We start from the raw sequence: 13,958 nt of genomic DNA on the forward strand, positions 1-13,958 counted from the left end.
TATTTTTAGGAACAGATTAGATAAATGTGTCAGAAATTATGTAGGTATGTATACATACATCCTGCCTCGGGGAAGAACGAGGAACTAAGTGATTTCCAGATTTCTCTGAATCCTGTTTTCTGTACAGGAACAGCTTATATCCAGAAGGGCTATTAAATTGATTCATAGTTTACAGAGAAAAAGGAGCCATTAGGTTGCCTATGGGACATGAAAACTTGCACAGTTTTTCCTTTATTGATCCCAAACTTGTGTTTGAAAAAAGTGCGACTTGTGTGTGGTTTAAGCCCATCATCCAAAGAATAATTTGCCTCCTGAATCCCTATTTGCTATGGTAGGCCACCCTGATCCCTTCCAGATACAGGGCAGAAATTGGTATGGAATGCTTCTTTGTTGCACAGTTACTTTATTCATGCAATAACGAATGCTAAGGACTGTTAGCATGCTTTTTGTTCCTAATATCCTCTTGGTAGGATTTTTCCCTTTTTCTCTTACATTTTTTTTCTACATTTAATAACTTCTAATATTTGTATTGATATTTGGCTTTTAATTGTCTTCACTCCGAGATGGGGTTTTAGCCCATATTCTTTTGACTCTGAAACCCTTATCTATTTGACAACAAAATCTTCTTCAAGGTCTCAATTGTCATTCATGCTTTTTAAATATTTTGCCTCCATTTTTCCTATAATTTGATTCAATACAAAAATATTAAATTCTTTGAAGCACCGCAGATCCATAGAGACACATTAACCTGCCCAAACTGAATGTTACTTGGTTTCATTCATCATTACTAGGTTTAGACAACAACTAATTTTTAGTCCAGTACTTGTTTTTTTTCTAGCGAATTCCAATAGAAAGTTACCGCATGCTGGGTGCAATGCCTTTTGTGTTACAGAATTAATCCATTTGCTTTTGGAAATGTAATTTAAATTGTGCCTGCTTAAGAAAATAAATCTGCTCTAGCATCCCAACTTTTCATTATGCAGCTGTGCATAATAAAAACCTTGTTTCCTTCTCTGGTATGATTTAGTGATGAGTTATGATCCATAACAGAAGTACTCTGGAGGCTTTGTTAGCAATTATTTATGGGCACTTAAGATTCTGCAATTCTGAGAGATTAATACAAGTAGCAATATTTTTAGTTTTTATAGTCTTACTCCTTCACACCTGAGTACTCATTTTGTCTTTCCTGAACAGCGTGCAGACAGTGACAGAAACATTCCAGTCACAGGCATCCTGTTTCGGTAATATCAGTTCAAATGTGCTGGAAAGCCTCGCGCTATCTTCCCCTGCCTTTCCCGCTCTTCATTTTCTTGCTGTCTCATGGAGGGAAACTTTAACCCATATAAGTCTATTCTGAGCCAGTGGTAACAGAAAGGTTAACAGTAATGGTAGTCACAGACCTGGCTTCACTGTCGTCAGCCTTTATCAGGTTTAAGTTCCTACAGGAGGAGGCAGCCTTTTGGGAGAATGAAATGGCGTGTTCTCCAGCTGTTCCTCATTCATCCCACACCTGTTAAAAAGGTTTGGTGCACAGATGTTCCAGGGCTAGTAGGAAAGCTCGTGCAGATGGATGGTGGCTGTGCTGGAAATGGACTGCTATCAAACACAGATGTGCAAAAGACAGGCAAATATTAGTTTTGTGAGAACAAAATTAATTTGTGATGAATTTGAAGTAGAAGAGCATAGTAGTCTCCATTTGTCAAAACCATCACCATTTTATTGTGAGGTATTGATATTTTTGATCAAATCATCATCCTGCTCATTGCTACAAGTCAGTAGAAAGCTGAATTTATTCATTGTTCCCTTTTCCTGTGCCATAAAACACGCATTAGTTGTTACTTTATCATACATAAAAGTAATTCTGTAAAGGAAGGAGGAAAAAGATCAACATCTCATCTCTGTTCTAACACTTGCCTTCAAGAGAGAACTTTTCTGTCTCTTAGCATGATGGATGGCGACAGAGATCATCCATCACTTGCTAGGCTTGGCACACTTGCACTCTTGCTTGTGTGAGCTAAAACTACCTTAAGGGACAGTGATGGGAAATGGAGGAAGGAGGTGTTGATCAGCTATGATCAATGATGTGCAACTCTTGTATCTTCACAATACGCAAACATTTGGTTAACTAGAGAAAAAAATATTATATTGAAACGTCTTCTAGTTTATGACAGAGAATTACTGACCTCAAGGTGGATAGGGAGCTGCACAGCTGATTCAAATGAAGCTCAGTTTGAAAGCTGCTTGCATCATACTTGGCTTCTGGTGAATGAAAACTCAATCTAGATGTTCCCATCTAGTTCTTAAAAAAAATAAATTAAAAGTTGTATCAATTGCAAAATTGCTGAAGCTTCAAAACAGAACTAAAAGCCTAAGCGGAGAATGATTTCCCACATCTACAGGCATAAGAAGCATGAGGGAAGCTTGCATTTATGCTCCTTAACTTTACCTTGTCCTAAAGGAACAAAGGAAGGACTATTACTTTGCATATTTTCTCAGTATATTTTGGAGAAATCAGTGAGACAGAACAGAGCACAAACAGTTCAAGCTTTTTTGCAGAGTAACCAAAAAACTGGCGTATTGAATTCTGCTGGCATGAATATGAGTTTGTATGACAGGGCTTTTGAATTGAATGTTTTCACAAAATTAAATTCTCTAGCACTGATCTGTTATTAGCCCACGTAGATGTTTTTTGCCCACTAGGTGAACATCAGTTGCCAATTTGAGGCTGCTCTGTGTAGTGCTTCCTTTCGACACAACAGCCACAGGCAAGACACTCTTGAACAAAACATCAGGATTTTGTCCCAAGAATTTTTACAAAATTAAGTATTTTACAGGTTTACCCAACTCTCAGTCAATGGCAGAGCACTGATGATGATAACCACGCTGAGTAAGCGCCACAACTAACTTCTTACCGTGCTTTTGAGGATTTACTTACAATCCATCTGTTAAAACAGGAAGACTTGATTTCTTGGCATGCCCTTCTGGATGAACTTTAAATTTTGCACAGCTGAAAAACAAACTAGTTTAGTTGTGCCTTTATACTTCCCGTACCTCGTAGTACCTGTTCTGTTTCCTTTTAATAATTAGGACATGCCACGCTTCCATGGGAGCTAATGGTGTGACGCTGTATTTAGTCACATAATGTCAGCCCTTCAGCTTTCACCAATACAGAGGAACAATAATACACAATACTTGCAGACGGAAACGACGTTATCTCGATTGGAGGCGGCTTTAACACAACGGATGCTAAGTGCTAATGCAAAAAGTCAACCTTTGCTAATAGCTCACAACAGCCAGAAATGCTATTTACCCTTTTCCATGAGTTACACAGTCATTCACATGCAATAAAGAGTATTTTTTTGTTTATATTGACTAGGCTGTGACTTTCTGTAAACATTTTGAGGCTGACCCCAGTATTTTTACACTGCCTAGCACATTGGGACCCTGGTTGTTCTGTTTCTTCAGTGCAAAGAACAGTAAGAATTTTGTTGTGAGTGGGTATCAAAAAACCTACCAGCTGAATAGGAAGAGTCACCTGTGGGTTGGAAATGGAAAATAGCCACTAAAATAAATTGCTTAGAATGGGATCTCAAAGGTATTATGATTGTTAGGCAAAATTCTATCCTTAAATAAGTGCTGACTCAAGAAGTGTTTAAGCGCCTAACTCCTTGTGTGATTTGAAACTTTTAGCTGTACTCTACGCTCTGCTACTGTGGACAGATTTCCTGTGGCAGATTTTTCTAATAGTTGCTTCAGCCTAAATAATATTACGAAGATGGGAGTATCATTATTTATTTCCTTTGGAGACACTCTGCAGACTTACAGAATTAAAGACTGTGTATTTCCATTCTGTTTTTTACCCTAGGAACCTAACAACTTTGACCCAAGTTTGATGATACCATGATGACAATACACTCTCCTGACTGCTCCAACAGAATTGATTCCCACTCTCAAAAGCAGAAGGAAAATGTTAATACTGAAAAAGGAGTTAGTGACAGCATATGCTCCAAAATAGTATGTCTCTTGCATATAAAGTTTATAGTGCTTCCAAGCTGTTTTGCTTTTATTTACCTTCTTTTAATAGTAATATGCAAGCTGCCTTGCAGAGGTAGCAATGATTTTCAAGGAAAGATACGGAGAAATTAGTGCCAATCTTAATTATGTTGATACCCATCTTAGAAATCCAGCAGAATAAGCACTGAAATTTATCAGTCTCTGACCCAGTCACAGAAAGTACCTGCAGAGGTACGGTTTTTGGTTGATGGTAGGTTTTCAGGGCCTACTTCTCATCTTGAAAATGATCCAATTCTCATCTTGATAATGCAAGTGGTGTCAGTGGGGTCATGATGGCAAGTACAAGTTTACCTCAGCCTCTCGCAATTTATTCAGGTGAAACCTGCCCACATCATGGCTTTGCTCTTCTTGATATTGAATTAATTACATTAACAGAAGTTCAGGTATTTCTGCATTTGCTGCACTCCCACTTCCAGCTTCGGGGTAGATATAAGAGGTGTGAGGTGATGAGAGGCTGGTACTCGCATCCTCGGTTAAGATGGGGGTCAACTTTATCTTACAACCGTTCTAGAAACATGGTCACTGAGTGTGGGTGCAAAACGCGTATGACCTTTGCAGAAAAAAGCAAGGAGTTTCAAAGATGATAAGGAAACATGAGCGCCCTGCTCCTGCAAGGTACCGATTGCTTGCAACTCCTTTGATTTCAGCGTGGGAGTGAAGGGCTGTGCAGGATAGGCTGACTCTGCAAACGCGAAAAGGGAGCGCTCTGAGACGGAAGGTAAAGATAAGAGAACTGAAAGATAAATCAAACATGCTGAACAGCAATCGCCATCCTAGAGCCTCCACTTTTGGCATTACAAGTCAGTTCCACAGAGGTATGGATGCACCTTCACTTGGTGCCCCGCACCTTCCACAGGCCAAACCTGCAAAACCCACCAGATTTTGCTTTCCTCTTAAATGCAGCCAGGACCATAAGGGGAATCCCGCCGCAGACCTGCTGCCCCCGGAGGCCGCCAGCGCGCAGGCCCGGCCGCCCCGCCGCAGCTCGGCGCCCCGCGTTGCCGGTAGGGCGGGACGGGCTGCAGCCGCCGGTAACTTGCGAGCGGCTCCCCGCAGCGCGGGGCGCGGAACTCCTCCGAGCCACCCCCTCAGTGGCAGCCCACCGCCCTCCCGCCCCCGCCGCGGCTCAGCCGGCCGCGCACCGCCCGCCCCCGCCGCCGTCCCCCACCTCGGGCGCGCTGAGGCGATGCAAAATGGCGGCCAGCGCGCAGCCCCAGCGGCCGCCTCCCGCCCCCCCCCCCGCCGCGCAGGCGTTTCCCTCCCCGGCGGGCGGCGCTTCACCACCGCCGCGCTGGGGAGGGGGAGCGGCGGGGCGGGAGGAGGCCGAGCCGCGGCGAGCGAGGCGTCCCGGGAGGAGCCCGGCACCTGTCCCGCCGGCGGAGCCCGCCGCCGCGCCCGCAGCCAGGTGTGCGCCGCACCGCGCCGTGCCCGCCGCGGGGGCGGGCGCCATGGGAGGCCCTGCGCCGCGCGGAGAGGGCGCCCGGCGGGCGGGGGCCGCGCCGCCTCACCCCCGCTGAACCCGCCGCTCCTCCGCGGGGACCGGAGAGCGACATGGACCGCCCGCCGCAGCCGCCAGCCGCCTCCTAGTCCCGCAGCAGCAGCTGTGGGGCGGGTCGTCATGGCCCAGCATGAGGAGAGCGACGGAGGGCAGCGCTACCCCGGTGAGGCGTCAAAGTTTCTGCGCGGCTCTTCCTCCTCGGGCGGCGGCCCGCGGTCCTGCGGGGCTCGGCCGGCGCCTGGGGCCGGGGGTGTTCGGCGGCACCTGTTGGGGCGAGGGGCAGGGCGCGGGGGGGCGAGCGGGCCGCTGCCGGGCCGGGCCGGGCCGGGCCGCTGCCACCTGCGCGCCGGGCGGGCGGGAGCAGCCCCCGGCGCTGCGGGGCCCGGCCGGGGCCGGGGCCGGGGCTCGGCGGGCGGCCGCTCGCTTTGCCCGTCCGTGGCCACCTTAAAAAGTTAGAGGAGCGGCTCGGCGCCGCCGGAGTCTTCACCGAGTGGCTTAAAGACCGCAGAGGAGGGTGAGCGTTGCTTCCTCACGGCTTTGGGGAAAGGCATTGGCTGTGGGGTTTTGTTTTTTGGTTTTTTTTGTTGTTGTTTTTTTAAATGAAGGCCACCAGCAAGGAAACCTTCGCGCTGTCGGGTCAGCCTCAAAGCTCGTGAAAAGGAAGCAACTTTCGTCTCTCTCACCGCGCCTCTTTCTAGCCGAAGTCTCCTAGGCAATTCCCAAAGACCAAACAAAACTGCAACAACATTAGCTGAAGTTCTCAGCCTGCTGCTGCTAATTTAATCTGGCCTCATATTTTTCAGTAATATTGGTGTGGGGAGGGGAAAAAAGAGCCCTGTAACCTGTTTTTGGAGCAGAGGCTTTAGAACACTGTGACTGATTTATATTGCCTGCCTGACGTAGCAAAAAAGTGGAAAAGCAGTACATGCTTTACTTATGATCGCTCTCCAAGCGCTCTGCTCAGAAGCCAGATTTGTAAAGCTCATACTTCGTGAAGGACGCTGGCTGGGAGACAGATAAAAGGCTTCTTAGTAAAAAAAAAAAAATCCCAACTTGTTTTTTTTCTTTTTGCTATTAAAGTTTTGGCAGTAGTTGCATACATAGCCTTAATTGCTGTATCTCATGCTTTGTCAAAAGCTAGACTGTTTTGTAGCCTCAGGAATTCTTCACTGTTGGCAGTGCTGTGGCTGTTAGGAGCTGAACATAAACAATCTGAACCAAGAGATGTTTAATAAACAAAACTGGATTTGACGGTCTTGTGCACCGAGGTCACCCGCAGTTGCACTTGATAGCAGCAATGTGTTTCGTGGTACGTTCAATAAAAATATTCTCAAATGCATGGAGAGTATAAACCCTTAATTTAAAAAAAAAATACTTTTCCTTTAAGAAGAAAAAAAACAGTTGCAACTTTGTAATTGAGGAAATTCCTTGCTCTTAAGAACTTTAAAAAAAAAAATTTCTGGCAGAGATAAGTGTTGAAGACACAAGGTGTGTGATAAAAATTCATATGTTAACTCTTTGAGAACTGAGCAGTATATGTAAACCATTCCTCTTCTCATTTCTGTGAGGCAAGAAGATATAAAGCCTGTTATGTAGGTAGTTGTCTTACCCTCCCTTCTAAACAAGTTCGTTGCCTAAATTGTGTTGCAAGTCACAGAAAACTGGAAAGAACGTGGCTTGAGTTGTCATCTTTCTAATCTTTGTTTTACTCCAATGGTTTGGCATTACTGTTAACTTTCTTCAAATTTTACATTAAAATGGGTTAAAAAGCCTTTTTATTCTAGATCTTAGAAATCATAATCAAGTATGACTTGTTCCCTCTGTGTGGTTGAGTGATATGCAAAGTCAAAATCTGTTTTAAAGCCTCTGGTTATTGTCAGAACATGCCTTCTTGTGTGCCGTGATCAGAATCTGGGGAATGTAAGGCCATTTGGACAGCCATAATGGGACGGACCAAAACTCCACCTGTCAGACAGAAGAATTTACCTGGGAGAAGGCCTAAAAGCAGGACTAATGTACATTGGTATTTCCATGAAGTTCTGACACTTGCAGTTCAGGGACTTTCTGAGTTTTTTTTAGGGATCCTCAGTGATTTTTTTCTTCCCTGAGCTTACATGTAAACTTCCAGCATCCACGGTGCACTGTGGCAAGGAGTTATGCAGTTCAGCTACACTTTGCATGAATAGCTACATCCTGATGTTCATTTTGAACCTGGCTAGAAAACTATCTTTATCTGGTGCCCCTTAGCGCTTATGTTGGAAGAGTTAATGAGTAAATAATACGTACCTACCTACCCCCTCATTGCCACTCATGACCTCTGCTGTATTTTCCTGTCTCTGTTTCCCTTGTTATCTCTCTTCTGGGATACTCACACTTATGAGGTTCCTATAAGACATAGGATGTTAAGACTTCACAAATAATCAATTTTATTTAGATGATAATATATTTAAGTAAACCGTGGGGATTATGAGTACAGACAAAATTGTTTATTCTTTCTCAATAGTTTGTTACACTACTACTACTTCAGTAGTGCTACATTTATTATGATGATAATGTTACAATAATGTTATGTTAATAAATGATTTATAGAAAGAAGTTAGTATTGAAGCAAATGACACTTAGAATGTCTGACAACAACAAATGTCAGATTTTGCACTTACCGCTGAGGCAGCTAAAATATCTCTCTCTGAATCTGAATTCTCTCAGTGCCAGGAGGCACACAAGGCGCGAACATCGTTCTTCCACTTCGATCGGTCTGCGGCTGCGTGCTCTGGAGTCAAGGGCCACAGCGCAGTCTTCCGTCGGTTTCCCCCTCAGGACACGACCGATCCAGCTCCATCTCCTCCTCCTCACTTCGTTACCGATTTTCTCCATCGCCGCCATTTCTGATGCTCGTCGTTTCTGCAACTTTTTTTTTTTTTTTTTTTTCCCCGGGAGGAAGTAGTTGGCCTCCTGCCCAACCCCCATGACTTGGAGGGCCAGTGGTTTTTCTGTCAGGGTGGCCTTCCCTTAGGCTGCGTTGGTTCGTGGCACCTTCTTCAATTTTATCCGGTGCACCCTCCAGAGAGGGATCCCCTATCCACCACCCAGGGGACGCGCCTTCTAGCCGTGCAGCCCCAGCCGAAGGGGCAGCTAAAATAAGGAGTATAAAAAAATCACTTCACTACATCCTTAAAAACAATCCTACAGCAACACAATGCAAGATGAATCAAGGAGTTCTCGTATATGTTTTTGACAGCTGATTACATCACAAGTTTTCATTTAAAGCCCTTGATGGGTATACTTCAAAGCTTCCCACAGTTTCGCTGAACTGTGTAAAACCTTTGTAGCTTGTTATTGCATAATTTGCCCTAGCAAGCTATAGCTGTTACATACTTCTGCATTTGCTGGTTGCCCGTTTGAAGCATCTCTTCCTGTTCGTTCTTCCTTAAAAAAAATACCAAGTTAAAATAGCTTCGGTACCCCATGTGGAAATTTATTTTCACTTCTGTTTGAACTCTCTTGTTTACAGAATTGTTTGGCCTCTTGAGCTGCTGTGTTTAGTGGCTCTTCCAAGGCCACTTGAATGCTTACCGTTTGTAAGCTTAGTCTAGAAGAGCCATGCAATTAAACTAAGGACTGGCTGCTACTTGGGAAAATCATTGAGCAGAAGTGAAGGCAGTCACTGAAGGACTTCGTTATGGGAACATGCTTGTGCTGTTTGCACAAACAATGTTAAAGTTATTCCTGTCTGATGACATTTCTGAACTTTGTTTTCTGGGCTACGTTGTCTGGATGCATTAATAAGTATGAATTGTGATAAAGCACATGCCTGCACCCTTGCTTATACAGTTCCATAGTGTGTGTGTGTGTGTGTGTATGCTTTAGAGTACTGTTGGGGCCGGATGGGCTGTTGATTTAAAGAGCAATATAATGTGTATGAAGGGGTGGGTGAGCATGGGGAAGAGGAAACAGTCAGACTTACATGAGAAAAATAAGTGAATCCAAGCAAGGAGGTCTGAGAGCAGGAGATCCACGTATGTGCAGCAGTAATTATATCTAATGCTCCATGTTATGTCATATCGGTACACTTTAACTATCACAGTTGACTTCATGAAGTAGAATAGTCTGTTGCCTGTATTCAAGGATTGTTGTTTAGGGTTTTTTGTTTGGTTGGTTTTTTGCTGACCTTTGCAATTTTATTTTAGTGAACAGAGAGGTTCATGATGTATGCAGGTTGTATGCCAGCTATCTCAAGACATCACTTCTTTAAATTGCAGGGGATGTAAACTTTTCAAACCATGATAATGTGAAAAAAGAAAAGTTGCTATAGCAACTCTGTAAGAAGAGTGTATAGCTTTTTAGTCAAAACAATAAATTTGAAACGTTGTGTGTCCAAAGGATTAGGCAATTGATGCATTGATTGATTTGGATGGGTAGTACAGAGTTGGCTGTTAAAAAGTTCTCAAAAGGTCTAAAAGGTGAAATAGGCAAGGTTGTTTCTACTTGACTTTTCACTACACTTAGGAGTGGATTGAACTGGAGCGTCGGATCAGCCAGTGAATAGCATTTGTGTAGTAAGCTAAAGAGTTGGTATAGCATATGAAGTATGTTTGGATTCATGAACTTTTCATGTGACTGAAAGCTTGTGGAAAAAATCGTTATGGTTTGGACCAGTGGAGTATGTTTGAAATGTGTTTTCTGTTACTTACTGCCTGTTGGTATCACAAACCCAAAGTGTATTGATGGGCTCAGATCTAAGAACGGAGAGTGTGTCAAACGCTGGTGTTTTGCAGGGCTTAGGTGCCATTAGCCAGTGGTTTGGAACTGCTGGGACAAACCAGTTTTCCCAAATGAGATGTTTGGGTTTTGTTTTGGGGTTTTTTGGGGGGGGGAGTTGTTTGCTCGTTTTTTAAAAGTAAAATGCAGGGAGGACCTCCTAGAGGACAACTGGCACCTTCAGTTAAGTGCACTACACTTGAGAGCAAGTAGGAGACCAGGCTTCAGGAACTGGAGAAAAATCCATCTAGAAAGCAAGCTGTTTGCAAGATGGGAGGAGTACTCTTCACTCCTTCACACTTAGTGCAGAGTATTTCAGAGTGAAGAAACCAAAGCAATATGTGCATATTTGTTCTGCCAACTGCTGCAGAGTAATTACATTGCAAACTTCAGCAGAGCTGTAGATAACTATTCATGTAGAAAAGAGGACGTGTGTGTAATGTCACAAAAATAATCATGTAGTGTTTTAAAGGGTCAGTAGCAGTTCTGGGAGCCAGGGCAGCAGTCCTGATGGTGTTCCAGGTTTACGAAAGGCTGCAGCTGCCCCCCAGGACAGTGCATCTAACCTGCAGCTCGTACTTAACTGCCTTCTCTTTGAGGGTTGCTCAGATTTAGACTGGAAGTGGGGCACTGGCTGGATTAACTGCCCTGCTGGCAGCCCCCGAGGACACAGTGTGAAAATATATTGCAAATATGAAGGATAGCGATCCCTGAGTGTAGTAAATACAATATATTTTCAAGTGTCAGTTTTACTGTATGTGCACTGATGAAGTGCATCATGTGTATTGTCAAAACACTGACTACATGGATAGCTTTATAGCTATTCAGATTTTGCATCTCTTGCTTAATGCAAAACTGATATATTATGCGTTCTATTTCAGTGACAAATTTATTATCAGTTTTGTGGTTTCTAGAAGAATGATAAGAAATTCTGTTTAAATGAACACTTCAGAATTTTGGTCTAAGTATATGGAAACAAGTTTTGTAGCTCCCCAACATCAGTAAATATGTGTTTATGACTGTATAAAACCAAATTTCAAATATTTGTCTTAATATTGACATGGAACATTAAAGTACTGCAGTTTTTATAGTATGTAATTTCACTCTCAGGAGATGTATACGAAGCAAACACTGGCACACAAACTTCTTATGAAAAGCTTTTCATGCTTGACATTTTCTAGAAGCCTAATTTAAGTTGCCATTGTCCTGCTTGTTCAAGCAGGGGGAAGGGATAATAATCATGTGCAAGAGAAGATGAATAACTTAATTAAAAGCCTAAATTATGACAGGAGTGAGTGTATTTAAAAAAACCCAACAAACAGCCAAGAACAAACAACAACCTTCCTGCAAACTCATAATCTTGTCTTGTCTTTCTTTTTAACCAGTTACCAGTTGGGCCAAGACAACTGATGTAAATTTATCCAACTCCTTAAATGGTCTGAGCTTCATGGGAATTCTGGACGCAAGAGTGGGCAGCAGTATCCAGGGCCTTCAAAACTTGAACTCCGGGACCCCAAGATCTCTCTCATTGCCTGAGTATGGGCATGGCCGGCTGTCCAGCGCTTTAGAAGATTGTCATAGCCTTAAATCAGTGGATTCTGGTATTCCGACTCTAGAAGTAGGAAATCCAGAGCCTGTTCACTGCAGTGTGTTAAATGTGAAGAGAAAGCAGTCAGAACCTGAAATTGTGCCTGACAGGGCTTTTCAGAGCGCGTGCACACTGCCACCTTACGTGCCTCCACATTCTCTGACTTCTGAACATGACCATGCTGTGCGAAAATCCTCTACTTTCCCAAGAACTGGGTATGACACTGTCAAACTTTATAGTCCAACTTCAAAAACTCTGAATCGAAGTGATGATATCTCTGTCTGTAGCGTTTCTAGTCTTAGCACAGAACTGTCCACAACTTTATCAGTTAGCAATGAAGACATTTTGGACTTTGTGGTCACAAGCAGTTCAAGTGCAATTGTGAATCTTGAGACTGATGAGGCGCAGTTCTCGGATGTGACCCTGAATTCCACTAAAGAGACCAATGATCAGAGCCAGCAGGAGTGTTGTCAAGAGACAGACGTGGACAGTAAACGAAAAATATTGGGACCTTTTACGAACTTCTTTGCCAGGTAATGTTTCCATAAAATATATTTGTCTTTTTAACAGTGAGCTTAAGTAAGATCATAGGAGAAAGGTCTTGTGTGATATTTTACGTTGAAAAAGGTAATAGCTTGCTATTTTAATTTAAATTTGTATTAACGTATTTTTTCTGTTCTGAGTAAGTCAGCAAATATTGCTAGGGACTAAGGCTCTGAATCCTACTCTGTATTATCCTTATCATATATGGAAGCATCTTAAATCTACTTAAAACATTCCTTCTACATTACAGTAAAAGGAGTTCTGAACAAGGTGGTTTTTTTTTTTTTTTTTTTTCCTCTGAACAAGGTTTTTCTTCCTGGCTTCTCCAGTGATGCCTTTTGTGATTTTGGCGAAGAACCTTAATCTTATGTCCCATAAATAAGTAAATATAGGTAGGATCCATAGCTGTATTGAAGAGCTTTGACATCTAAGGATTCATAAGTGGTCTAGTAGTGGTGGAGTATTTTATTGATCAATGTGAGTGTATGAAGCTTAAAATACAAATATTTGCCAAACACTTGTGTGACTACTATGATTTTTTTCCAAATCTCAGTTATAGTTTTGTTAATACCTTTTTTTTCCCTTCATTTTTGTGTGGAATGAGGACATGTGACATTTTGTCACTCAGTTGTTGAAATGAAAGCATTGGCCACTCAGAGCAGTTACATGACCTCTGCTAAATGTGGCCCTTGTATGAACAATAAGGTATTCTAAATGCAGATATCCAGTGATATCGGTATCCAGTGTTTCGGGGTTTTTTTGTTTGTTTGTTTTTATTCGTGTAAGGCTTTCATAATGTCTCTCATTTTAGGGTATGATGTCTAAAGTATGATAGATTTTGAAGAAACTGTTCTAGAAATAAGCTTTAGACATCAAGCAGAGTTGGCTGTATCTAACTTGTTTTGAACATGTGATTGCTTCAGCTAATCTCTTTTTCCTCATGTAAACTTTTTCTCTTTTTTGGCATGAGGTGAATAGGCTATAATGAATAGGCTGATGAAATACTTAGAGAATTGGCAAACATCATTCTTTAAAAGGCTGCCTTATTTGCGAAGCTTAAGAGAAGGAGTTTCTTTAGATCTACTAAACTGGTTGAAGCCTTCATTGGTTTTTATTCTTAGGTTAGAGTACTGTGCAGCAGAACTCCAGTCATCAGTCATGTTTGAGGTGCTGAAGCTTTTATGGACCTCTATCTGTTTGTTGCCATGGAGCCAGCCTTAATTCTGAAGCAGGAGGCTTCTCAGCACTTCAAAAAGCGTGAACTTTTGTTACCCGTTCTGGTAGCACAACTGCTAACTCAAACAAATGCTATCCTTCAGCCTGAAGGGAGCACAGTGGAACAGGCGTATTTAGACCCTGCTCAAAGCAGGATGTTTGACCGCTTCTCAACTTTTCTCATCCAACAGAATAAAGCCATCTGTCCAAATTCTGTTCTAGTGTAGTCTCTAGTGGCTTTGCCAGTGTTACAGAAACGGTGGTACTCACCAGACTGACCTT

General features: G+C 42.9%; 1 protein-coding gene across 3 annotated transcripts in view; it reads left to right on the forward strand.

Annotated features, from left to right (window-relative positions):
- The first annotated feature begins 5,529 nt into the window (after window positions 1–5,529).
- Window positions 5,530–13,958, forward strand: part of TBC1D14 (TBC1 domain family member 14) — a 76,801-nt gene continuing 68,372 nt past the window's right edge. For 2 of the 3 annotated variants that reach the window (XM_082315994.1, XM_082315995.1), the window contains exons 1-2: window positions 5,530–5,735; window positions 11,716–12,451. In XM_082315994.1, the coding sequence (XP_082172120.1) occupies window positions 5,693–5,735; window positions 11,716–12,451 (779 nt within the window). In that variant the 5' untranslated portion in view covers window positions 5,530–5,692. Of the gene's footprint in view, window positions 5,736–6,725; window positions 6,882–11,715; window positions 12,452–13,958 lie in introns of all 3 variants that reach the window. The other variant, XM_082315996.1, reaches the window with a different exon arrangement.

Source organism: Platalea leucorodia (genome assembly GCF_965183815.1).
Source record: "Platalea leucorodia genome assembly, chromosome: 6".
Lineage (NCBI taxonomy): Eukaryota > Metazoa > Chordata > Aves > Pelecaniformes > Threskiornithidae > Platalea > Platalea leucorodia.